The sequence below is a fragment of the Diceros bicornis genome, chromosome 15 (genome assembly GCF_020826845.1).
Source record: "Diceros bicornis minor isolate mBicDic1 chromosome 15, mDicBic1.mat.cur, whole genome shotgun sequence".
Classification (NCBI taxonomy): domain Eukaryota; kingdom Metazoa; phylum Chordata; class Mammalia; order Perissodactyla; family Rhinocerotidae; genus Diceros; species Diceros bicornis.
Window position 1 is genome coordinate 26,065,834 of NC_080754.1, and position 24,910 is coordinate 26,090,743.

General features: G+C 47.5%; 1 protein-coding gene across 3 annotated transcripts in view; it reads right to left on the reverse strand.

Moving 5' to 3' along the window:
* Nucleotides 1-24,910, reverse strand: part of SLC12A8 (solute carrier family 12 member 8) — a 125,475-nt gene that overhangs the window by 37,700 nt on the left and 62,865 nt on the right. For 2 of the 3 annotated variants that reach the window (XM_058555956.1, XM_058555954.1), the window contains exon 5: nt 12,633-12,746. The exons of the other annotated variant lie outside the window; for it this stretch is intronic. In XM_058555956.1, the coding sequence (XP_058411939.1) occupies nt 12,633-12,746 (114 nt within the window). The remainder of the gene's footprint in view (nt 1-12,632; nt 12,747-24,910) is intronic. 3 annotated transcript variants of the gene reach the window in all.

Genomic DNA, 24,910 nt, shown 5'->3' on the forward strand with positions numbered 1-24,910 from the left:
TATTAGGAACATCCTCCCCTAAATGGCATAAGGACCACATCAGAATCGCGGCAAAGAAATGGAATTCTAGCCCACTACTTTGCTCTTGGATGAAAAACAGCTACATAGTCATGATAGTGCACGTTTATCGTTTTTTAACTTCTAAAATTGACCTATAGACAAAGCACAGAGGACATAGCTACAAAATAGAATACAAATATTATCTACCTTGATGAAGTAAAAGTAAAAAAAAAAAGTAAATACGAAGTAAAAAGTAAAAATAGCTAACGGGTTTTAGGAACTGAAAAGAGGAAAGAGAAAAAGCACTGATATTTTCATCGCAGTAGTGTGGAAAACAAAATACAAGTTGCATGACCTTCACTCAGGACTGCCTTGAATGTTACAAGCTTCAATTCGTCTTTTTCTTTTCTTTTCTTTTCTTTGTTTATTGTGGTAACATTGGTTTATAACATTGTATAAATTTCAGGTGTACATCATTATACTTCTATTTCTGCATGGATTACATCATGTTCTCATGTTCACTACCCAAATACTAATTACAATCCATCACCACACACATGTGCCTAATTATCCCCTTTATCCTCCTCCCCCTCCCTTCCGGTAACCACCAATCCAATCTCTGTCTCTATGTGTTTGTTTGTTGTTATTATCTACTACTTAATGAGTGAGATCATACGGTATTTGACCTTCTCTCTCTGACTTATTTCACTTTGTATAATACCCTCAATGTCCATCCATGTTGTCACAAATGGCTGGATTTCATCGTTTCTTATGGCTAAGTAGTATTCCATTGTGTATAAATACCACATCTTCTTTATCCATTCTTCCCTTGATGGGTACTTAGGTTGCTTCCATGTCTTGGCTATTGTGAATAACGCTGCAATGAACAGAGGAGTGCATGGATCTTTACGCATTGGTGTTTTCACGTTCTTTGGATAAATACCCAGCAGTGGAATAGCTGGATCGTATGGTAGTTCTATCCTTAATTTTTTGAGGAATCTCCATACTGGCTTCAATTCGTTTAATAAGAAAACTTGAAAGGTGAGCTAGCCATTCAATTTGTTAGGTAGATAAGGAAAGGCTAGCAAATATTTATATACCAGTGGCAATAAATTTTAAGTTAACTCTATACTTTTTCTGTACCTTGTCATCATAAAGGGGAGTTTCTAAGTGTTTGTTAAGAAGAGCAAAGAAATTTCCAAGAATATTGAGCAGTTCGTCTTTGAAGTTACAAAGAGTGTTGACTTGTCACCTTAAGACAAAAAATTTTTTACTAGTTTTGAGTGTGTGTGAGAAACTGTGTTCACTTAAAGTTCTAAACTACAGTTTTCATGGGATTTTGCCTACTCACCTGCTAATAATCAACTTGTTATGGCTTCCCTGATATTGCTCTAAAACATAAATATAAAAGGATTCTGCAGATTCTCTTAAAATTAGGCATTCCCTTAAGATAAGTAAAGCATTCCTTGTAAAAAAATTTTACGCATACAATAAATATGACTCTAATACATTAATCTTAAAATACAACACAGAAGCTCACTTTCCTACACCAACAATAAAAACTGAAGGGATGTACCCTAGAATTGATAAAATAACAGAGATTTAAAGCATATTATTTAAAGTCGTAAAGGTAACCAAAAAAGAACTAAAAATAAAAATATAACTATCATAAATTAAGGAGTAGATGGAAGACCATGTAAGTAAGCTACACTCTCCTATTTCTTAGCGTGGAGTCAACAGATTATGTCTGACTTTGATTAATCAAGTTATAGGTATAAGCTTATTGGTTGGTGATACACAGTTGGCTCCTGAAGTACTAAAAATGAATAAGTGGCTGCCCCTATGGAGGGGCACTTGGAGTGGTGAGGGGTGGGGTGGGAGACTATTGCTTTACATTACAGTCACCTCTAGTGTTTTATTTTTTATCACGTACAGGTCTTATTTGGATCAAAAAAGGAAAGCCCAAGACCTGCCTCACTCTGACCAGTGCTCCTGGGACCAGGTCCTGTCACTGAAGCTATGGTCAAGGGCTAGGGCCCCACTGCTTGCTGCCAGAACAATCTGGTGCCAAGGGCATCCCTGGCCAGATCTCCACGTTCACCTGACAACCAGACCCCACTAACTTAGTCCATTAACACCACCTCTTCCTAGACCTCCCGAACTCTGACCCTCTGCCAAGGCTCCCACCTGTCACCAGGCTTCCTGGTGCCTCACCTTCCCGGACACATTGCCTCCCACCGTCTGCAACGGTCTGAGTCTTCCCCCAAGCCCCTGGCAATTTTATGCCCATTTTCAGCTTTGTGATATTACGTACTGCTATTTATTCTTTGCCATTTTAGTATTTCCTATAGTTTGTCATGTCATTTTGTACACCTTCCTTCAGATCACTTACAAAAGTTAATAAATGAAAACCCACAAGAACTCCATTTGTGTAAGTACTGTAGGGGAGGTTGGTGTAAGCACTGTAGGGGAGGAAGAAATTTTCCTCTACCCTCCTAGGTTCTTCTGGATGGTCTGAGAATTAAATTGACATGGGACAGATTAACAGGAGAAAAACAAAAGTTTATTTAACATGTATACATGGGAGAAACTCAGCAAAACCCAGTAACTCACCAAAATGGCTGAAGCCCTCACCTTAAATACCATCCTCAGCTAAAGACAAAAGAAGATGTTGGGGATGGGGAGAGTCAGGGACTTCAAAGGGAAGGAAGGCAATTCACAGGTAGGTGAAAAGGAGCAAATGTCTGGAAAACAAGTGTTTGGCCACGCAGAAACAGAAGAACACAGAGGGGAGCCCAGCAAACAGGTTTTTCTACATTCTCACCTAGTTCATGTTATGCTAAGATGATAGCTCACTTCCCGAGACAGATTTTTTATGGGAATTCTTTTAGGCAGTTAAGGGGGAGGTAGCAAGGAAAACTTTCTGAGTATTTTATTTCTTAAAAATAATCAGCCTAAAATAACCCTATGTTAAAGAGACACATCCTGGGGTAGCAAATTTTGTTCCCCTTCAGTACACTCTATGATGTTTGCACAATGACGAAATCGCCTAATGACGTGTTTCTCAGAAGACGTCCCTACAGTTAAGCAATGCACGACTGTATATGCTTCTGTCTAGGAGAGTGATTGACTAATCCTAATTGCTTCCTGCTTCCAAACAGGTTCTATATTCATAACAACACCCTTTTCTTCTCTCCCACAATCCCTTACACAGTTGATGACCCAACCTTTGATTATAGGTCCTACTAGCTGGCCCAGTGTGGAGTGTGCTGGGATCCTAGTCAGTGGGAGGAGAAACAACTGACACCGACATGGGCCACCCTCAGGAATGGGCCAGATCCAGACAACTGGGAAGCTGGCTTTTGAGATAAAGCAGGGAAGACAGAAAGTAGATAGTCAGTACCACAGACACAAAGCACCAGAAACAAGGAAATGGACTCACTTTGTACTCCAGACAGGAAGCCTCGTGGGTGATTCCTAGTGGGGTAACGTGTGATCTGTGCACACTTGTTAGAGTGGCTTGCACACTGTGGCTGCCACTTCTAGAATTTTGCCCTTGTGTGACCACACAATTCTTGAGCAGATGATCTCTAGCTCTGGTGAATTATAAATGTCTTACTTGCTACTTAGATCTAGAGAAATTATTTTAATTTAGTATTTTTTCGCCCATGCTTGTCAAGTATTATAGAGATTCTCTAGTTTGCTCTCTTTCTGCATCTGGTGCAATCTAAAAATATTGTCGCTAATGTTAGAACTGGATTTAGGGTGGGTGCAGAAAAACAGATACAGTACCACTTCCTAGAGCATTTGTGTCCAGATGTTTTACAAATATTACAGTAAAAAAAAAAAGTTCCACAATTTAAAAAAAGTTAGGTAAACCTTGATTAAACAAGATTAGAGAGGTTTTTATTGCTGGATTTACCAGGGCCTGTAATATGTTAATATTCACTGTCTATCTCTAAGGAAGAGAAATGTAGCACACAGGGTTTCCCAAAACTTATTTGACAATTGAATTTTTTTTTTTAAGTGAAACACTTTATTCATTGTTAGTGTTCCATGAAACACAGTTTGGAAAACACTAAGTGTCCATTTTGTAATTACTATTTTATCTTTTACACTTTCCTTGTTAGGCTTCCTAAAATTGTTTAACATGGTTATTTAGAATCAACAACTCTTAAAGCTGGAAGGTGTCCTAGAGACCATCTACTCCAATCTTTTATTCTACAGATGAGGAAACTGAGAACTAAAGAGGGGATACGATTTTGCTCAAGTTTTCAAGCTAAATGCTAGCAGAACCAGCACTAATCTTTAAGGTTCCAGATCTCAAGTCAGGGTTCTTTCCATTACGTTATATATCTCTCCATTTCTTTCTAACACCCATGCTTTTCTTGGATTTTTCTTTTTAAAACAGAGTAACTGCATGATTAATTTGGGGTTACCACCCCTACAAGGAGGCTGCACTTATCAGTTATAATCAGCACCACACATTGGTTTACCCACAGGTACTTCCATCACCAGTTTGAAATCACTAGTCTGTGCCTGGTCGAGGGCATTTCCCCTTCTCGTGGGTCTTAAGCTGCTAGTTCCAGGAAGCAGTTAACTGCTTTACCCCAAACCACATTTTCTCCCTGTATCAGGATGATGATATGGTCTGCACATTGTTACCACGTGACTTAGGTAAACAGCCTCCTTCTTATGGTTAAAGCCTCTGACTTGGTCTTCCACCCCAGCCCTGTGGCCTGTTAGCCCATCTTTATTGTCTCAGCTTTAGTAGGTAAGTATGGTGGTGTTGGCCATCAATTTACCAGCTTAGGTTTATGAAACTAAACCACCAGCGCCATCCTGCCTACAGTTTGGCTGGGTGGCACCAGGTGAACAGTGGCTTGGGCTTGGTGCCCGGGCTCAAATGTCCAGTCTGACAACAGACATGGATGGCCAGGAGACAACGGATCCCTTATACATCTCAAAAATAAGCTCTTGGTTTAAATAACAAGTATAAATGTCAAGTAACCACTTACTACCAACATCTGCATATTAGTGGTCCTTCCCTTTTCCTGCCTGCCACCTCATCGAGCATGGCGCACAGAGATCCAAGTCCTCAATTATTGTCTATTATCATAGCCCACTTCCCACCTTATTTTCTTTTTTGTTCCTGAAAATGAGAATTAGAAAGGGAAAAAAAAGCTTAATATTTTTATAGGCTTTTCTGGTTTCTCTTAGTTGTTCATGGAAGGACTACTTACTCTTTCTCAAGAACTTCCAAGCTTCCCCTCGGGAGCTTTTCAATCCAAATCTATGTCCTTAGAAACCTTCAATTTTCTCTTTCCATGTAAAGCTTAATTATTTCTCTGCTATTTTCTTTCCTTTTTAAGTTCATGAATTGATTATTTTTCTTTTTCATTAAGGTAGAATACCCACGCACTAAGTGCCCAAATCTTACTCGCTGCCTCTTTGTTGAGGAAAGCAGTCTATCACCGTTTGGAGGCAGTGCAGCTCTGAGCCTCGGTCTTCGCATCCACAGATAGGGATAAGATTACTTACCTCGCAGGCCTGTTGTCAAGTTAGAATGAACATTTATAAGGCACCGAGCACAGTGCCTGGCACCCAGCAGGTGCTAAATAAATGTCCGCTCAGGAAGAATGGGCTCCATTCCTCACTCAGAAATCCCTTGGGTTCCTAACGACTCTAGCTGCCTTCCTTACCTTCCACCTGCTTTCCAAACCCCGCTCCTTCTCCACATTTGGCTTACTGGTTGGTTTGTTTAGCTGTTCCTGTAGGAATCTTTCATCCCCTCTTCACTCTATTCTTGGAGACAGAACTTGTCAATCCCCCACCCTCTCAAGATGCCTTAGAGATTCTGTTGGGACAGACGGTGTCAAATAATGAGACATTCAAACACCAGGATCAAAGAAGATTTGCTGGCTTCTGGATTGGGGACAGCTCCAGACAGGTGTGTGTCCTCTCTTCCAGAAGCCTCTCCCAAGCACGAAAAAAGCAGTGGGGTTCACTACTTTATGTCTGGGTGACCTTGGAGAAATAACTTAATTTCTCTGTGTCTTTGTTTCCTCATCTGTAAAATGGATTAATAATAGAACCCATGGAAGGATCTGAGTTCTGGTGGGCCTGAAACTTTTAAAAAATATGGTGATGAATATGGAATTAGGAACAGGGCTTTGGAAGGAGATCACACAAGTGAGCTAGTCTTACGTTAGCTTCGTGGTAAATCTGCATCTGACAGAAGCTGCAGGGCGATGTTGAGGTTTAAGGAAAGACTATATGTGACGTGCTCAGCACAGTGCTTGGCATAGGAGGCTATTGCAATGAGAATGATTATTATATATATTTATCATAATTTTGGTAAAATTATAAATTAATTCTATAAATAAAATTATAAAAATTAACATGTATAATAATGATAAAGTTTCCTTCTTTTCTCCTGATCCTGCTCACAAGTCCATCAGAATGCAGTGGGGTGGGCCCACTCTGCAGGTTGTCCTTTCTTGGGACTTTCTGTTCCTTAAACCCAGGGATCCCATTCTGGCCCAGCAGGTCCTTTTTCTCTCACTCACAAGACACATGACTTGTGAGAAGACCTAAGGGATGTCTTGGGAGGGGAGGAAGGCAGGAGGTAGGCTGGAGGTGGGGCCAGCACTGATGCCCATTGCTGAGGGTCCTGGAGACAGCCAGCCAATCCAGAGGGGCCAGCAGATTCCCACAGCTTCTCAGGGTGTGTGTGCGTGTGCGTGTGTTTGTGCGTGTGTGTGTGTGTGAGTGGGGAGAGGGAATCAGGCCCAGGGAGGTCAAAGGATGTCACAGAATAGCATGGCCCTTCACCACAAAGGTAACTATGGACATTCTGGTAAAGGCTGTTGGTTTCCCTGCTACATTTTTATGCTGGGTGTGGTCAACCACAAGAAGCCCTCATCCCTTCCAGTAAGAGCTTGAGATTTGGGGACAAGGGTTACATGACTTCACACACTGGTATTATTCCCAGTGAATTTCCATGTCCTAGTTCCTCCACGTATTGTGGTCCCGGATCCCAGGAGTGGCTGCATGTGTGTCTATGTATGAAAACTCTGTAGGGAGAGATGTCTGTTTTTCAGGGAAAGTTTGGTGGTGTAACTTGGAGAAGGAAAGTGCTTTAACAAAGCAAATGCAGAGTCTACTCCAAGGTCCCAGCCCCACCCTGCAGCCACTACCACAGGGTGTGGTAGAGTGCAGTGAGAAGGACAGAAGGACAGAAGGACTTGCTTCATAAGTCCAGAGGGGCCACTGAAACTTAGTCTTCAGCTGCTCTACCCAGGAAGTCTCCTGCCCTTGGGATAAAATCTCTGAGGTCACGTAAATAATTTGTCTCTTGCTGGAGATGGGGACACAGGGTGGGGGGACTGAAGTGTTTGTTCTTCCAAACTCCTCTCCCCTCTCCACAGCCTGGAAGTTCTCTTGTTCCAGAAGAGGATGGCGTTGGAGGGAGCCCCAGCCATGACTCACTCAGAGCTAATCCTTGGCAAATCCATCACCATGGAAACTGTCAATCATCCATGCTTTTCATAGCTTAACAGGACATCTGCCAGGAGAAAGCCAAGTGATACAAATTGTTCGTCCTGCCTACCGAGTTTACATTGGGGCCCCTGGAAAACAGAGAGAGAGCCAGGGGAGGGCAACTCTCCACAGCAGGGTGGTGGCCCAACTCCTGTCACTGATTAGCTGGGTGACCTTTAGTGATCCTTCATAAGCTCCTCTGTGCTCCTCCTTTCCTAGTTGGTAAAATAAAGGATCAGATCAGTGATTCTCAACCAGGTTGGGCCAAGGGGGGGTGGGAGGGACAGGGAAGTACACTCACTAAGAAGGGTGGGGTAAAAGAAATCTGTGTAGACAGTTGTTCAACATTATAATTTTATATTTGGAATATTACAAAATAATATTTTCATAATTTAAACGGAAAATAAAGCTTGACTAACATTCTTAGGTCACAATCTTTCTCAAAGGAAGGACAAAGACACCCCTCTCTGGTCCAGGGAGGCATATCAGAATTTCCAGTGTATCTGAGGTTTTTAAGTATGAGTATCAAAAATGAATACAGATTAGGGGCGGGCCCCGTGGCACAAGCGGTTAAGTGCACGCGCTCCGCTGTGGCGGTCCGATGTTCGCAGGTTCGGATCCTGGGCACAGACCGACGCACTGCTTGTCAAGCCATGCTGTGGCGGCGCCCCATATAAGGTAGAAGAAGATGGGCATGGATGTTAGCTCAAGGCCAGTCTTCCTCAGCAAAAAAGAGGAGGATTGGCATCAGATGTTAGCTCAGGGCTGATCTTCCTCACAAAAAAAAAAAAAAGAATATGGATTAAAAGTTGAACTCTACAACTCTGATACACAACTACAAACTGGGGCTTAGGGGAGAAAAAAAGAAAAAAGATTGGCAACAGATGTTAGCGCAGGGCCAATCTTCCTCAAAAAAAAAAAAAGCAAAGGAAACTTAAAAGTCCTTTAAAAAAAAAAAAGTTGAGAGTCACTGGGCAAGCTGATATCAAGTGTTAGTCCAGTTAAATCTCTGAAGATGCCACTTAGGGGCCGGCCCCGTGGCGTAGCGGTTAAGTGCACGCGCTCCGCTGCTGGCGGCCTGGGTTCGGATCCCGGGTGCGCACCAATACACTGTTTGTCAGGCCACGCTGCGGCGGCCTCCCACATAAAGTGGAGGAAGATAGGCACGGATGTTAGCTCAGGGCCAGTCTTCCCCAGCAAAAAGAGGAGAATTGGCATGGATGTTAGCTCAGGGCTGGTCTTCCTCACACACACACAAAAAAAGTGAAGATGCCGCTTAGCAACATCTTCAAACTCCAGGCCCCTGCTAATTCCTTACCAGAGGGACAAGTACTGGAGGGGAGGCTTGCCACCCCAGGTCCCCCTCTCAGACCAGGCATCCCCTCTCTTAGCTAAGATGTGGGGCCTGGAGAGGCAAAGGAGGGAAGCCGTGGGGGCAGTGTGGAGGTGGCCCAGAAGGGTCACATTACTGAGACAACCCTCTGGGGGTGTCTGAGAAGAACGCCCTCTGGAGTGCTGCCGGCCATGGAGGCCCACAGCCTCGCCCCAGGTGTAACTGCTAACCTGGCACCTGCGCCCAGGAGTTCCTGACTTGGTATTGGGACTCACTGCCAGGCCCGAGGAAAAGCTCCGGTGGGAAGCCTCTTGAATGCGGGCTCCGTCTGGTGGGGGAGGGGAAGGCGGACTGGGGCGGGGGCTGGACAGTATTTTCAGATGTTAACTTTTTTTTTTTAATTCCCTCTATTTTATTTTCCCCCTGGCCTTTTCTGTCCATTCAAGAGGAAATTGACCTATATTTTATTGCCTTGTGGGGGATACGTGGCAGGGAGGAAGCAAAATTTGCCTGCAAGCTGTTTTGGGTTCTGTTTCTCAAAAGCCTGGGCCCTTAGGAGACTTCAGAGGATAGAAGAAGTAGAAAAACTGCAGCAGAATGGCTGGGAAAGCATGAGGGCGACAGGAACAGAATTTGCTACATAGTTTGCAGGGCCCAGTGCAAATAAAAATACGGGATACCTTGTTCAAAAATTAGTAAGAAGTTTAGCAACAGCCAAGCATTAAACCAAGCATGGGGCCCTTCTGAGCCTGCAGAGCTGGCCCTGGACAGGAGTGTCCCCCATATTAGAACAGAAGATTGTCCCTGGAGCTGGGGGCAGGGAGAGAAAGACCCACAGGATCTGGAGCAATGCGGACCTGGGGCCCACTCCCTGGCAGGACTGTGGGGATCCAGCAAGACCCCGGAAAGGAGAGTCTGGAGAGTGCACAGACTCTAAGCATAGGGTTCCCAGGCTCAGCAGATTTCTGGTCCCCAAAAGTGGCTCAGAAGCAACAGAGAGCATGAACTCAAAGGGATCTGCAGACAGGACAATGGGAGGGCCTGGTTCTGTGCACAGATGATGAATAGACAGAATCCCCCTAACATGCCTTAGTACTGTGTAAGACCCTAAGACCTGGAACAGAATGGCAGGGCAAGGCGGAGGCATGATGAATAATTGACATCAATTTTCAGTCATCCTAGGAGAATGAAGGCTTAGAGTCAGAGACTGACTCTCTTCTCATTTCACAAAAATGAAAGGGATGCTCTATTTCTGCCACACCTGGATTTGTGGATCAGGATTCTACCTGCCATTACTGAGGCTTAGCTCCAGGCTCATTCCTGTGGCCAAGTCTCAAGAGGGGTCAGATAAGAGGCCACTGCAGAGATCCAGGTGAGAGACAAAGCTTGGACCAGAGTGGTCAGATGGTAGAGATGGAGAGAAGTATAGAGAATCCAGTTATCTTTAGGAGGCAAAAGTGACAGGACTTGGAGGGTATTGGTAAGAGAGGAAAGTATCATGAATAGCTCCCCATCACTGGCATGAGCAATTGGCTGGATGGAGGTGCCACTTCCTGAGATCAGGAGTGGAGGAGAAGAACCAGTTGGGGGGTAGGTGGGGTGGATTGGGTTCTGATCATGTTGGATCCGAGAAACCCAAGGGAAGACGTCACGTAGGCAACTGAATACGTGATGTGAAGCTTAGAGAAGTCTGGGCTAGAGGGATAAATTTGGGAGTCATCAGCTTTGTGGGTGGTCATTGAATAGTGAGCATATGATATTCCAAGGAAAACAGCAGAGAAAGAAGAAAAGAGGGCTTAGGCATAGCCTGAAGAACCCCAACACTGAAGGGGCAGGCAGAAGATGATGCACCTATAAAGGCAAGTCAGAGAGATTGGAGGGAGACAGGAGGGCGCTGGGTCATAAAAGGCAAGAGGAAAGAAGGAGGGAATGGCATGCTGCTGAGGGGGCAAATACATTGAGAAATTTAAAATGTCCATAGACTTGAGCAACATGGAAGTCACTGATGACTTTGGAAAGAACCATTTCGTTGGAGAGACAAGCTTGGAATTCCAAAAGGAGAGAGTGGAGGAGTGGAGCAGGAGGCAGGAAAAGAGAGATGAGGAGCACAGACTAAGCTCTGGTGTTTGGCTCTGAAGGGGAGAGAGAGCGGCCATTGCTGGAGCAAGAAAATGGAGGGACTGAGGAAAGTTGATTCAAGGCGATTCAAGTTGTTAACGTTTTTTCATTTTAACAGATTTACTGAGGCATAAGTAACATGCAATAAGCTGCTCATGTTTAAGGTGTAACAATCTGCAAAATTTTGACATATGAATGCACCTGTGAAACCATCACCATAGTCAGGAATCTATTCTTCATCCCCCAAAATTTCCTCATCCCCCGCCTCCTGCTCCCCTCACCCCCATTTCCAGGCATCCACTGATTTGCTTTCTGTTGCTATAGTTTGCATTTCCTAGAATTTCATATAAATGAAGTTTCATATAATTTTATCTTTTAAAAAAGTTACTCTTTTTTGTCCGACTTCTTTCATGCGGCGTGATTATTTTGAGATTCATCTAGATTGTTGCATGTATCAGCAGTGCACTCCTTTTTATTGCTGAGTAGTTTTATATCATATGGCTGTACCATAATTTGTTTATCCATTCACCTGTTGATGAATATTTGAGTTGTTTCCAGTTTGGGACTGTTACAAATTAAGCTTCTTTGAACTTTCGTGTACAAGGCTTTATGTGGACACACGCTTTCATTTCTCTGCAGTAGATAACTAGGCGTGGAATGGTTAGGTGTATGTTTAATTTTTAAGAAACCATCAAACTGTTTTCCAAAATGGTTATACCATTTTACATTCCCATCAGCAGTGTATGAGAGTTCCAGTTTCTCCACATCCTTGCCAACATTTGGTATGAACAGTCTGTTAAATTTTCGACATTCTAATAGCTTTTCCTCCTTTTTCTACCCCTGTCTTATTTGGGGAGAGGATAATGAGCAAGGAAATGGCCACATGTTGGAAGGCAGAGGGAGAAGGAGAGGAGGATAAGGAGACAAAATCGGCCACACTCCAGGGCATCAACAGTGCCTTGATCAAGAGTGAAGTGCTTGTCTGAGTCTGTGCCCTGGGGACAAGCCCAGTCCCCGGCAAATGGCTGTTTGCTATGGATCATCTGGTCCACATGTTAGCTTACTGCCTTCCAGGCCAGGGCCCCAAGCATGAGACAAGAGTTCTACAGGGACCTCAGTTGTGGAAGGCTCCTCTCTGGCCACGGTGGAGTGGGAAAGGGGGAAGGCGGGTAAGGAGACTCATTCATTGCCCATGGGATCCTGGTTTCGCCCACACCCAGCGTAGCAAGAAAAGAATACCATTTCTCTGCCCGCCTGGGAGAAGACACGGGGTTGGGGTAAAGGAAGAGAAGTTTCTAGACCAAGTTTGCTCCTATTCCAGAGTGGAAATGGCAGCTTGTCCTACCAAGGAATCCATCCCGTTCAGCCCTAAGAGAAATATGTCCCCTCTATCAACTTGGCCGAGAGGTGTCAATATATAAGTATAGTGGGTAAGGAGGATGAAATCATGTCGGGGGCCTTCAGGAATTATGAACAAGTAAACTCTCTGTTACAATAATAGATTTTTAGTCAAAGCTAAGGCCACCTCTGAAGTCAGATATACACCCTGAGAGCACATGCAGGCCACTCATGATAAGTTTTGGGAACCAAGCATTTATACCCATAATGTAAGAGTGAAAAAGAACCCAAATTACTGTACCTGTAGCTGCTGGGAAGAACACCCCAAAGACAGTGAAAAAAGACTCCCCAAGGCTGTAATCTGGGAGAGTATTGTTCTGCAGCAGTTCTGGTGAATATCCAATAAAACCATGTTCTGAAATTATACGAAGGAGAGCAAAATGAGCCAACTGATAAGATACAGTGCAGGCTTCCCTACATTACAGTCCTATTTATGTAACGTTAAAAGGTAGGGGTGTGTGTGCATATGTGTGTGTGTGTGTGTGTGTGTGTGTGTGTGTGTGTGTGGTGTGTGAGAGAGAGAGCGGAGGTCTTCCTTCCTTCCATCTTCCTTCCCACTTCTAAGGCTTGACTTTTATGTATCTGTATCTGTAAATACAGGTAGATGAAATGACATGAAGGAGAACAGTAGTTACCTCCGGGAAGGGGAGCATTTTCATTTTTTGCTTTATAGACTTCAGTACAGCTAAAATCTTTCAATGAGCATGTATTTATGTGTTTCCTTCTAATTTCAAAAATTAAGTTACCTCCCTGCTCAAAAACCTTCCCATGAGTCCCTATTAGCTACAGAACAAAGTCCAAACTTCTTAAGATGACTGTCAAAGCCCTCCACAACCTGGCAACAGCTCAACATCTCCTATTCATCCTTTGCCTTTCCTCTCCCAGTCACACTGTCACACAGATGACTCTCCCCAAGAATACCACGAATACCCATCCCTGTGTACCCTGCCTTCCAGACCCTTCTCCCACATCTCTAAGCATCAATATTGTGCTCACTCTTCAAGCCCATCTCCAATGTTGCTTCCTTTGGGCTTTACACGGACTCCCTATTCAGAATCAATTCCTCCTAACTGTCCTTGGCACCATGACTAGCCATGTTAGGTCTTCCCCCACCTAGACTCCTTGGGGCAAGAAATCCAGTCTTCCACATCTCTGTCCCCCAGAGTCAAGCACTGCACCTGGCACCCAGGAGGCAAGTGGCAAATATGGGTCACACTGAAAAGAACATTTGTCTTAGATCTCTTGGCTCTGGGCACATCTCACGTCTATGCTTTCAGTTTGACTTCTCAGAGACTGCTTTATAGCAGGAACACCTCAGATCTGATTTCTTCAAAGCATGTTAAACATTTGGTACATTGACTTTAATAAAATTTTTCAGGTGGTTTCAGTCCTACAGGCGCTTTTGTTCTTTGTCAAAGGAGGTCCCTTTGAATAGCATCTGTGGACACGTTAGTGGGCTGTGGAATTTTAAGATGTAAGTCAAGTGATCTTGGGCTCAGGAACACCCAGGACATCCAGCCTCTACTTTCGAATCTCATCTCTGAGAAGGAGCGGGTTTGTTCCTGTTAACTACAGTCCAAGAGAAGCCAATCCTGCTCCTTTTCCCACAGTCCCCGCGATCATGGAGGATGAGCACTCAGCCATCACTCCTGAGGACCCCCAGGGCTGTGGGGACAGACTCTCCTGCCCGCCTGTCCTTCCCTTTCCTCAGGGCTTAGCTTCACCCTGAGCTTCCCTCCACGAGAGAGCTCCTGCTCGCTCACGAGTCCAATGAGATCGCCAGCGCTTCTCACAGCTTCCAAGATCCATAACTTCACAGGAAAAATATTTTTCAAAAAAATAATAAAACGAGAGCTGAGTGAAGCACAAGGTACCCTTGGGAGTCCGGTTGAGACTTAAAATCCTTGTCGATTGCTTTCTTTTGCCTGAACACAGAATCTGTCCTGGGACATGAAATCTCAAGGACTGTGCAACATTTCTGAGTGGTTTGGCATCTTCACAGCTGGTCCTCCCCTCATTAACAAAAAAGCAATAATAGCTAAGTTAACTTGAGTTTATCCGCTGGCTGACCCCACTGACTAGCCTTTCTGAGGAGAAAACCAGCCCAGCCTGCCTTGGAACAGAGCTCAGCCAAGCTGGAATGACGCACAGGTCTCAAAGCACATCTGAGCACGGGGCTGTGCGCACTGGGCAGGCAGGACATAAACACTTGATCAGGCTCCCTTGATCTCTGCAGTCTCTAAGGCGGCCCTGACTTAGGCGGGTATTTGGTCACCAGCATGAAAGGCTCTGCCCTGATCACCCTGAGGGTCAGAGGGGATTTCAGGTCTCAAAGATGAGTCACTGGGAAGCATTTTCTCTCCCTCTATCCCACCAACAAAACCCACAGATGAGCGAAGGAGTCACCTGGCTCACACGGGGGTCTGCGGAGGAGGCCTGCCTCAGTCCCCTTGCTCTGCAGGGCTGACGACGAATGCAGCCCTCACACACCCACAAGCATGTGCTCACACCTACATGACTGCTGACCCAGCCTCTCTTCCCAAGTCCAGTTCTCAATCTTTCTCAAGGAAAAATCTTAACTTTGAAAAGAACTTTATGGACAAAGATGTTTGTCAAGGCTTTATTTATAATAATGTAAAATGGGGGAGGGTCTAAATAACTATGGGGGGCTAAAGTATTTTAAACACTCATAAAGGGTTTTTAGTACCACAGAAAACTGTCCATGTTACATATGATATATGTTAAGTAAGAAAACTAGATACCATTTACAGTACAAATACAAAAAAAAAGTTTTAATTTATACATGTAAGACTAGTAGGAAACATACCAAAATACTAACTGTGGTTATCTGTATAATGCAATTATGGGCAATTTCTTTTTCTTTCTTTTTTTACGTTTATAGATTTTCCACATTGTCTTTAATGAGCATTATCGACTTATCATCAAAAAGTAACATCTTTTAGAAAAACATACAACAGCCCAAAACTGAAAGCCCACTTTCTCCAGACGGCTTTTCTATAAAAGAAGATCTTTTCGTTTTTTCTTTCCATTTATACCCTCCCTGCTTCTCAAAATGATTTCAGTGGTTTATGAGAAAAACGTAAGTAAGATAGGGCAAATGAAATAAGGAACAAAAAAAAAAGAAATTGAGCAAGAGAAGGGAAACACCCTCAGCCCACAGCCGCACCTCCATGGAACACAGCCTGAGGGCTCTGACTAAGGCTCTGAGGAAAGATCCTGCCATGATATCCCTCAAACTAGAATTCAAGCCCTAGAGAGACCATTTTATGGCTTTTTTGACCAAGTCCACTCAGACAGGGACAGAACCCCAGGCTCAGCCCTCACACAGGCCACTTTCCAACGATAAGAAGGGGTCCCAGAGGCCTGCATGGCCTCATTTCCTCTCTACCTTCCAAGGCCCTTGTGACTTCTATCTTGAACCCCCCCACCCCCCACCTCAGGTCCCCAGTCCTGAGCCAGCACCCACAGAGGCTTGGCCCCACTGGCTTTCACCCTGATTCCTGGGGCCCCGGTCTCTCTGCCACACCCCAAACCTGGGGGTCCAGCCAGACCTTGAGCCTATGCAGAGCAGGTACCCAGGGCAGGCCCTGATGTCTCTGACTGGCTCGTCCCTGCTGGCTGAGGTGTGGGTGAGGTTAGCTGGTCACGTCCAGGGTGCAGGGCTGAGCTGACACCACATGCCATGCCCTCTTACAGTGGGTCTTGATGCCTCATTTGCTGACCAAAGGTTCTTAATTCTTCTAGTCATGGCCCCGTTTAAGAATCTCATGAGAGCTGTGGCACTTCTCCCCACAGACAGTACATTTTGCACACGATTTGGGAGTTCCTGGGCCTCTGAAGACTTTCTGGGGGGCATGGACCCCGAGGTTCAGGATCTCTACTCTAGGAGCTGCCTCTGCACCTGAGACTGTTCTGCCAGGCCCTGCATGCACCTACGGTGTCCCAAGCCCTGACTGCCACCACGGCCCTGCCTCAGAGTGGACAGTGACCCCGAGTGATGCAGCCAACAATGTTTCATACTCCAGTCCCTGCCAGGCAATGTCTCCATGGGCGCAGGGATGTGCAGATCCCCCATGGACGTCACAGGGCAGCCTCTCTTCTGAACATAACGATCAGCAGCCATTTATTGAACACCTCCTACGTGCCAGCCACTGGGCACTAAGCCCTTTACAATGGTATCCTTGATCCTCACAACTACCCTGCAAGACCAGAGGGGAGGAAACCAGGCTCAGGAAGGTGCAGAATATTGTCCAAGGTCACACAGCCAGACCTGCCTGTATTACAGCCACGGCCTCTTCTCCAGGAGGCCGGTCCTCCCTCACAGAGAGATGCACGCAGCACAGGTTCCCTTCAACCCTATGAAACATGCCCCCAGAGATCACAGCATCTCCCTCTCTGCATCTGTGGGAGGCAGGCAGGGAGCCTCCCCTGTGGAATGCCACCCACCAGGGGTATGTGACCGGCTGGAGTTTCCACAGCTGGGAGGAGGCAGAGCCCAGCCTGGAGCTCAGCCTGCCTGAATTCAAAGTTTTCCATCTACCATACCATCCCTCTGTAATTCATCCCAGAAGTGTTTCCCCCGAGGCTTCTAAAACGTGTTTTTCCGCCTCTGTGGGCCTTTCGACTCCTCTGCTGGTAAAACGGAGAAGCTGGGCTGGGGCCCTCTGAGCTGACATCTTTCAATTCTGAAAGGCCTGGGATGCCCCTGCCTGCAGCTGCTGCAGGTGAATGTACCTGGGTTTGACCTACGTGTCTGTTTCTGTAACCACGGAAAAAAATACTTTGGTCCCATTTAAGCTATGTGCTTTTAGGAAGAACAAAGACAGAACAAGAGAGGGAAAGAGAGAGAAACACACCACAGCAAAACCCAGGCAAGAAAAGGCAGACGGATGGGACTGGCCTGGTGGCATAGTGGTTTAAGTTGGTGCGTTCCGCTTCGGCGGCCCAGGGTTCACCGGTTCGGATCCCGGGGTCAGACCTACTCACCACTCATCAAGCCATGCTGAGGCAGCTTCCCATGTAGAAGAGCTATAAGTCTACAACTATGACACACAACTGTGTACTGCGGCTTTGGGAAGAAAGAGAAAAAAAAGAAGAGGAAGATTGGCAACAGATGCTAGCGCAGGGCCAATCTTTAAAAAAATAAAAAGGCAGAGGGAAAACACTGGAAGGTCTGTCTGCAGAAAGGCTTGACCTTTCCCCCCAGGATTCGGGTAACACGGCTTGTTGGGATGCCAACAGTGGGCTGTGGTTCTGCAGGGTCCACTGTCCATTCCCAAGGGCGCTGCTTGTGGGACCCCACCCACCTTGCCTCGGCCAAAGGCCGTCAGCCTGGTCACAAGTTGCAACAAAGAGCAGCTCCCTCAAGGCTGGGCTGGGCCCCACACCCTCCAGTAAGGTCGCTGCTGGGAAGCTCTCTGTGGCACTTGTGGTTCCCCCACCCCTGCCGCCCCCGCCTTTGGGGTCTGCTGAAATTAGAAGAGGCAGTCGGGAAGTCATCGGCCCCCACACGTGGGTGTCAGATTGCGGCTGCTGACTAACTTAGAAATTGAGATTTCTAAAAATGATGCTGGCACTTGGAGGCCCCTGCCACCGGCTGCAAGCCAACGGCTCTGGGTGGGCGGGGGCTTCTGGCCCTGGCTTTCTTCTTGGCCGGGGGCCCCCACCCCTCGACCCGTGAGACAGCCCTTTCCTGGGAACGGACAATGGGAGAGGCTGGTCCAACCAGGAATAGAAAGAGTGGAGGAAGGGCCCGGGAGAGAGGAAGGCTGGGAGGGGCCCACCGCCCAGACCCAAAGGGCCGGCTGGGGCTGGGAGATCACAGGAAGAGCAATTCTGCAAGGAAAAGGAAAGGAGAGGCCGAGGTTCTGGGAAGGGACACACCCCCAAAACAACGCCTAGGGGTGGGGAGGGCAGGAGAAGGCCACCAAGAGCAAGCTGAGGATCCTCAAACGAGGAGGAAGTACAGTACAGTAGGGTGTGCACTAAGGAAACACGAATCGGGTGCCTTTGCCAAGGGTCAAGCATCGCTCTGTACACATGGCTCCTCCGAAGGTCCTCCCCACGGTGGGGCTGGACTGGAACCCATGATGGTCTGCCCAGCCTCCATTACTGCCCTGACCACTCTGGGACATTGTCTCATGGGGACAGAGATCTGCAGTGTGAGGGAAGGGGACAAGTCTGAAATAGCCTGACACAGAGAGGTCAGTGAAAAGGGGAAGAAAGAGAGGGTCCAGGGCCCCATGCTGCCCCGAAGTCCCCCACAGAGCTCCTGCCCAACCAACTCCTCACACTTATTCAGATATTGCCCAACCCCCCATGGTCTAAGATGGCTACAGATGGGCAATTAAACCCAGCATGCCCCCGCCACCTGGGCTGGCCAGTGGAATTTGCCTCCTCTGTGCTCTGATGTCAGCTCCCAGGAGTACACCCATTGCAGTGGGTGAGGCAGCCACAGGGCACAGGAAGGAAGGATGCACCCAAACAGAGCCCAAAAAGTACGGATTTGGGAGAAGTCTAGGCTATCCTCCTCCTCCCTGGGGTGGAGCACAGGGGCCCCCTCCTGGCACGAGGATCCTTAAGGTCTCTGGGGAGGAAGGGAGGAACTGTGGCAGGACCAAAGGTCGGGACACCTAGTTGGCCCTGGTTCCACCACAGACTCGCTGTGGGACCCGTGGTGAGCCCTTCCCCCTTTGAAATGCAAATTCTGCCTCTGTCAGTCTGGGCCAAGATTCTGCACTCTCAACCAGCACCCAGGTAATGCAGACCACACTCCCAGAAGCAGGGCACTAGATGATTTTTCAGAACCCTCCTAATTCTGAAAGTTGCCCAACCAGAAGCCCATTCTCAAGACTCAGGGCACATTGTCCGAATACACCATTGATTTCCAACGGCAGATGTGAAATTCCAAACTAGCTTCCAGAAGACATCAGCACCACCCCTGCCTCCCTGCCACCCCTTCCCTTCTCTGTGGCTGTTGATACAATATGTGTTCCAGGACTGTGAGACAAGCTCACCACCACATTTTTAATATGTGAATGTAAAAAAGCAATTCCCAGTTACAAGTACTGCCACAAGGTCTTCCATCACTGCAGCGTCACGGGTGCCCTCCGTTAGTGCAGATGATGAAAACTGCATGGTCTAATTCATTGGCCCATTTTAATAACAGAGGAAACTGGAGTTCAGAGAGGGAAGCCAGCTGCTCGAAAGGCACGGAAAGCTGAAGGTGGAACAGTAACTCTGGCTTAGAGTTCAGCTTGGAGTCCACATAGTACCAAGTCTCAATTTGCTGGGCTGCCCCACTGAACTGGGTCGTAACAATCCTGGTCCACTATAGATGCTCCATGAAAGTATTCTGAAATGGAACTGAACTGGGCTGTACTGATTTGGACTGTATTGATCACGGACTGGAGAGACGGAAGGGGAAATATGGTACGTTTGGAAGAGGCCCCCAAGGCACCCGCCCATAGCACGGCTTTCCTTTCCCACAGGAGTTCTGGGCAGTGAGCTGGGAGCCGTCCTCAGACTACAATCTCTTCTCTGGCTTCAGCCCTAGTGAGTTTGGTCCTCCAAAGAGAGGGTGGGGAGAGGATGTGAGCAAGTTTCCAGCTCCAAGGCCCCCACCCAGAGAGAAAATACACAGAGGGAGGGCTGGGCATTCCAGCAGTGGCCAGAAGGGAAGTCTGAAGTGGGGCTGGGCCTGCTCAGAGGGTGCAGGGAGGAGCAGCCTGGAGCCGCCAGGCCCCTGGGGAAGGCCTCCACCCTCCAGGACAACTGGCTGGCAGGAACAGTCGGCAGAGCCCCAGGGCTGGACAACCCAGGGAATGAAGGGCCCATGGCCCCGATTGGGGGGATGTCAGGGCAGCCCCCTTGGGAGGGTGTGGCTGCAAGTTTCCAGTAACAAGAGAGGCTCCCGCCAGCCTCTACTATCTAGGACGGGCAGTCCTGGGGGTCCCTCTGGGCAAAGGATTCCTCACTTGTCATGAAAACTTCAAGGGTGACGATGACCCTTTTCCTGATGAATGACTTCTAATATCCAAGAAATTGTTCCATCTGCTGACATGGGTTCTATTTCAAACGCTTAATGAACCTTTTCTTACAATGGCCTTGGGGTCATCAAGTGGAGATGAGAAGAGATTTTTGCCTGGAGAAGCCTCCAGAGGAAAGAACTGTCAAATGCCCCAGAACGTTAAAAAGCCTGACTCTGGCGGGAATTTGGGGCTCCCCTGGTCCCATGAAACAAAGTGGTATCTTGGGATAATAAGAGTGATTGTCACATATGCTGAGCAAGGGTTTGCGCCAAGCGCTGTTCCAAGTGCTTTATTTATGTCAGCTCACAACAACCTGATGAGGTAGGTGCATTTTTCAGGTAAGGAAATTGGAGCACAGAGAGGAGACTGGTTTCAGCCCTTGGCTGCCACTGCTGGGGTCAGTGCTCGTCTAAGGATGCAGGCAGCAGGGGGAAGGAGTGGGGTGGGGGGGGCAGGAGGGGGAGCTGGTCAAGCCGGGCCCCACTGAGGGGACTACAGAGGCCCCACCTCTGCCCCCAGGCCAGCCCGAAGAGCCCCCACTGGCCTGCCCAATGCAGCTCTCAGCTCAAAGGAGCCCTGAGAAAGGAAAATCTGGCCTTCTTATCTCCTGGGGGAAAGGAATGCACTCTCCCGCCAGGATAAGTGGCTGTTTTGACAGGAAGTCTCCACCCTGGCTGTGGGCTCCTCCCAGCCACCACTTACTCCTTCTGGCTGTCCCTGCCTCTGGTGTCCCAATTCCCATCCTGCTTAAACCCCAGACCCCCAACACCCCCCAAATAACCCTAACCCAACTGGTCATCCCCCAAATTGACTGCCCTTGCACAGCTCCGGCCTCCTGTAGTGGTCAGGAGCTCTGACCTGGGAGTAACACTCTAGCCTGAACATTCTCTTGCCTGGACATTCTCTCTAGGCAGGTCGCTGAGAAGGGGGTGGGAGGTTAAGTGGCTCCCAGCAGGGAGCAGTCAGCATGACACTGACGGTTATGTAAGCAGGGCCACCCTCCTGCCAAGCACTGTGCTGGAAATATCCAAACTCCCACACCCCCCAGTTCTGCAGCCTCAGGCAGCTGTCCCAAACCCCAAGTCCTACCTAAGAAAGAAACAGAGGAGAAGGTCTCTTAGGATCCCTTGGCAGAAGATTAGTATCATAGGACCGTAGAATGTTAGAGGCAGAGGGGTCTTTAGCTTCAAACCCAATTTTACAGATAAGACAGTTGAGGCCCGAAAAAGGAGAGCCCCACACCACACAGTTAGCAGTTGATCAGGCAAGACCAGAACCCAATGGGGCCAAGCCCCCATCCAAAGTGTCCTGTGGGTCCTCATGGACCTTGTGATAGCATTCGTCTCTCTGTTGTCACTACCTGGTTACCTGCCAAGTGGCAAGAACTCTGCTATCTTATTTCCTGGTGTGTCTCCATTGCCTAGAGCCAGGGGGCATGAAAAAATATAAAACATTATTAATAATAAACAATGGAAACAACACAAGTGTCCATCTGAAGATGAACGGATAAACAAAATGGGGTACATCCATACAATGGAATATAACTCAGCCATAAAAAGGAATGAAGTATTGATACATGTACAACATGCATGAACCTTGAAAGCATTATGTCAAGTGAAAAAAACACAAAAGGACACAGGCCGGTCTGGTGGTGTAGTGGTTAAGTTCACGCGCTCCACTTCGGCGGCCTGGGGTTTGCAGGTTCGGATCCTGGGTGCGGACCAACGCATGGCTTGTCAAGCCTTGCTGTGGTGGCGTCCCATATAAAGTAGAGGAAGATGGGCACAGATGTTAGTGCAGGGCCAATCTTCCTCAGCAAAAGGAGGAGGATTCGCATCAGATGTTAGCTCAGGACTAATCTGCCTCACACAAAAGGACAAATACCGTATGATTCTACTTACATGAAATATCTAGAATAGGCAAATTCATGGAGATAGAAAATAGAATAGAGGTTACCAGGGGATGAGGGGAGGGATAGGGAGTTATTGCTTACCAGACACAGTTTCTGTTTGGGGTGATGAAAACGTTTCAGAAGCAGATAATCTTGATGGTTGCACAACATGGTGAATGTAATTAATGCCACGGAATTGTACATTTTAAAAATGATTGAAATGGCAATTTTTAATGTTATATATATTTTACCACAATAAAAAAAATAAGCAAGGTGTTTCTTTCCACAGTGCGCCCTGCAGGGACCACCTCCTGCATTCATCCTTGTTTCCGGCCTGGGATCCTCTCTGCTTTGCTGATGTGGAAATAGAGACTAAAGGCAGCTTCCCAGCCAAGGCTGATCAGAATGTGAGGGGCACACCTCAGGTATAGACCACTCCTAGACATGGACTCGGATGCTCTGCCAAAGCAAGCTGCCTCCTTGGGTGGAGGCCGAAGCGTGGAAGCTCTAGCTCTTGGCCGCTGCATGATTAGCAAGGCCCACCAGTGAGCCATCCGACCACAATTCCTCCAGGGCGATTTGGGCAGAAAGCACTCTGTTCTCAGGAATTTAGGCAGAAACCATGGCTCCCTTTGCTGATGTCTAGAACCTACGGAGTTTTATTCAGGGGTGAGGGGTAGCGATGGGGGGATTTGAGGCAGAGCTGTCAAGAAACGCAGACTGCAGTTTCTCGATATCAACCAGGCCCAGTTCCCACCAAAAACTTCAGCAAAGTCGAGGGCACTGGTGTCCCAGCCTTGCTTTTGGCACATGTTCCTACTTTCAAAACTCTCATGGTCACTGAGATCCCAGGCCCAGAAGCCATGTTTAACATGGGTCTCACTTAATGAGAGCTGGCCTTCAAAGAACATGCCTTTAACCCGGGCTGCCCTTGGCTAGTGCCCATGCTGTGCGCACCCCTTCCTTCAGGAGGGCTGGCGGGGGCGCTCTGCTCGCAGCACCCACAGCTTTCTGGCTCTGAGTGGGGAGGTAGGACGGGGCACCTGCCATCTTCCTGGGCTGCTGAAGCCCCAGAGAGGGTATAGTTTGTCCCAGTGTGCTCCTGGACGGTGGGCTCCTCGGCTGCGTGGTCCTTTGCAAGCCTTCACGTGCCTCTCTGCAGGGTGCTCACGGAGAGTGAGGTGTGTCTGTACCGTCTGCCCATCGGATGGGGAGTTCCTCAAGGCCAGGGACAAGTTCTCTCCTCTCCGGGGATCTCCTCCTCGTCCCCAGAAGGGTGCAATCACTGGATGTGCTCTACAGGTAGGGGGAACCGACACTCTGCCTGGGACGGTCCCAGCTTACACCTGTTGTCTGGGAGTATTTGTCAGTAGAGCCTGAAAGTGTTCTGATGACCAACTGATGAGGGGTAGGGTAGGGAAAAGAGCAAAGAGAAAGGAGGAAGGATGACACTGCTCTAGAGAACTTGGTGATGCGCCCCAGGGATGTACCTTGTTCTCCAAAGTACGGTCTTGGACCAGCAGCATCAGCTACACCTGAGAGCTTGTTAGAAATGCAGAATCTCAGCTCTCTCCTCTCCCTTCCCCATCCCCCAACCTGAGAAATTGGTATCTTCATTTTTTTTATTTTTTATTTTTATTTATTTGCTTTTGTGAGGAAGACTGGCTCTAAGCTAACATCCATTGCCAATCCTCCTCTTTTTGCTGAGGAAGATTAGCCCTAAGCTAACAGCTGTGCCCATCTTCCTCTATTTTTTGTGGGACGCCACCACAGCATGGCATGAAGAGTGGTGCAGAGGTCCGGGCCCGGGATCTGAACCTGTGAACCCCAGGCTGCCAAAGCAGAGCACACGAACTTAACCATTACGCCTCCGGGCGGGCCCCAGTATCTTCATTTTAACAAGATCCCTAGATCTTGAAGCTTGAGAAGCACTATCTTGGAGTATAATCCAGGGACCTCCAGAGACCTATTCTTCCAGGATAAACAATGATAATGATAATAATTATTTATTGAGCACCCACTTTGTGTCATGTATGACACTAGCCCTCTTACATATATGGTTGTATTTTATGCTTTGACAACCCAGCAAAGTAGGCATTATTACCTGCTTTTCAGAAATAAGGAGTACAGTCAGAAAGGCTAACGTACTTGACCAACTCTATCAACCGGTTATAGCTGAGCTGGAATTTGGACACAAGGGTCTGACTCTAAAGCCATGGCCCTGACAACTGTAGTAAATATGACACAATCTTTTAAATTGCGCCAGCAGTTACAGCCATTTGTCAACTCTCTACAGGGCCCAGAAATTCATTGGCAAGTGGAATCCCCAGGGAGGTATTCTAGGGGCCGCCCCATTGCCTGATGCTGGCCTGGGCTGTAGGTGCCTGTGTGCTGGGGCTGGGCTAACCCTGCTAGCCTGTGGCAGAGGGCTCACTATTTCTCCAGAACACATCTCTGGGGATAAACTTGCATGGCGCGGCCTGCGGTGAGCATTACGGTCTGGGACTGGAGTGACAGATAAGCTGGATGGTGAGCAGGTCTTCTACCAAAACTCGAGAACCTCTGGCACTGACCTCA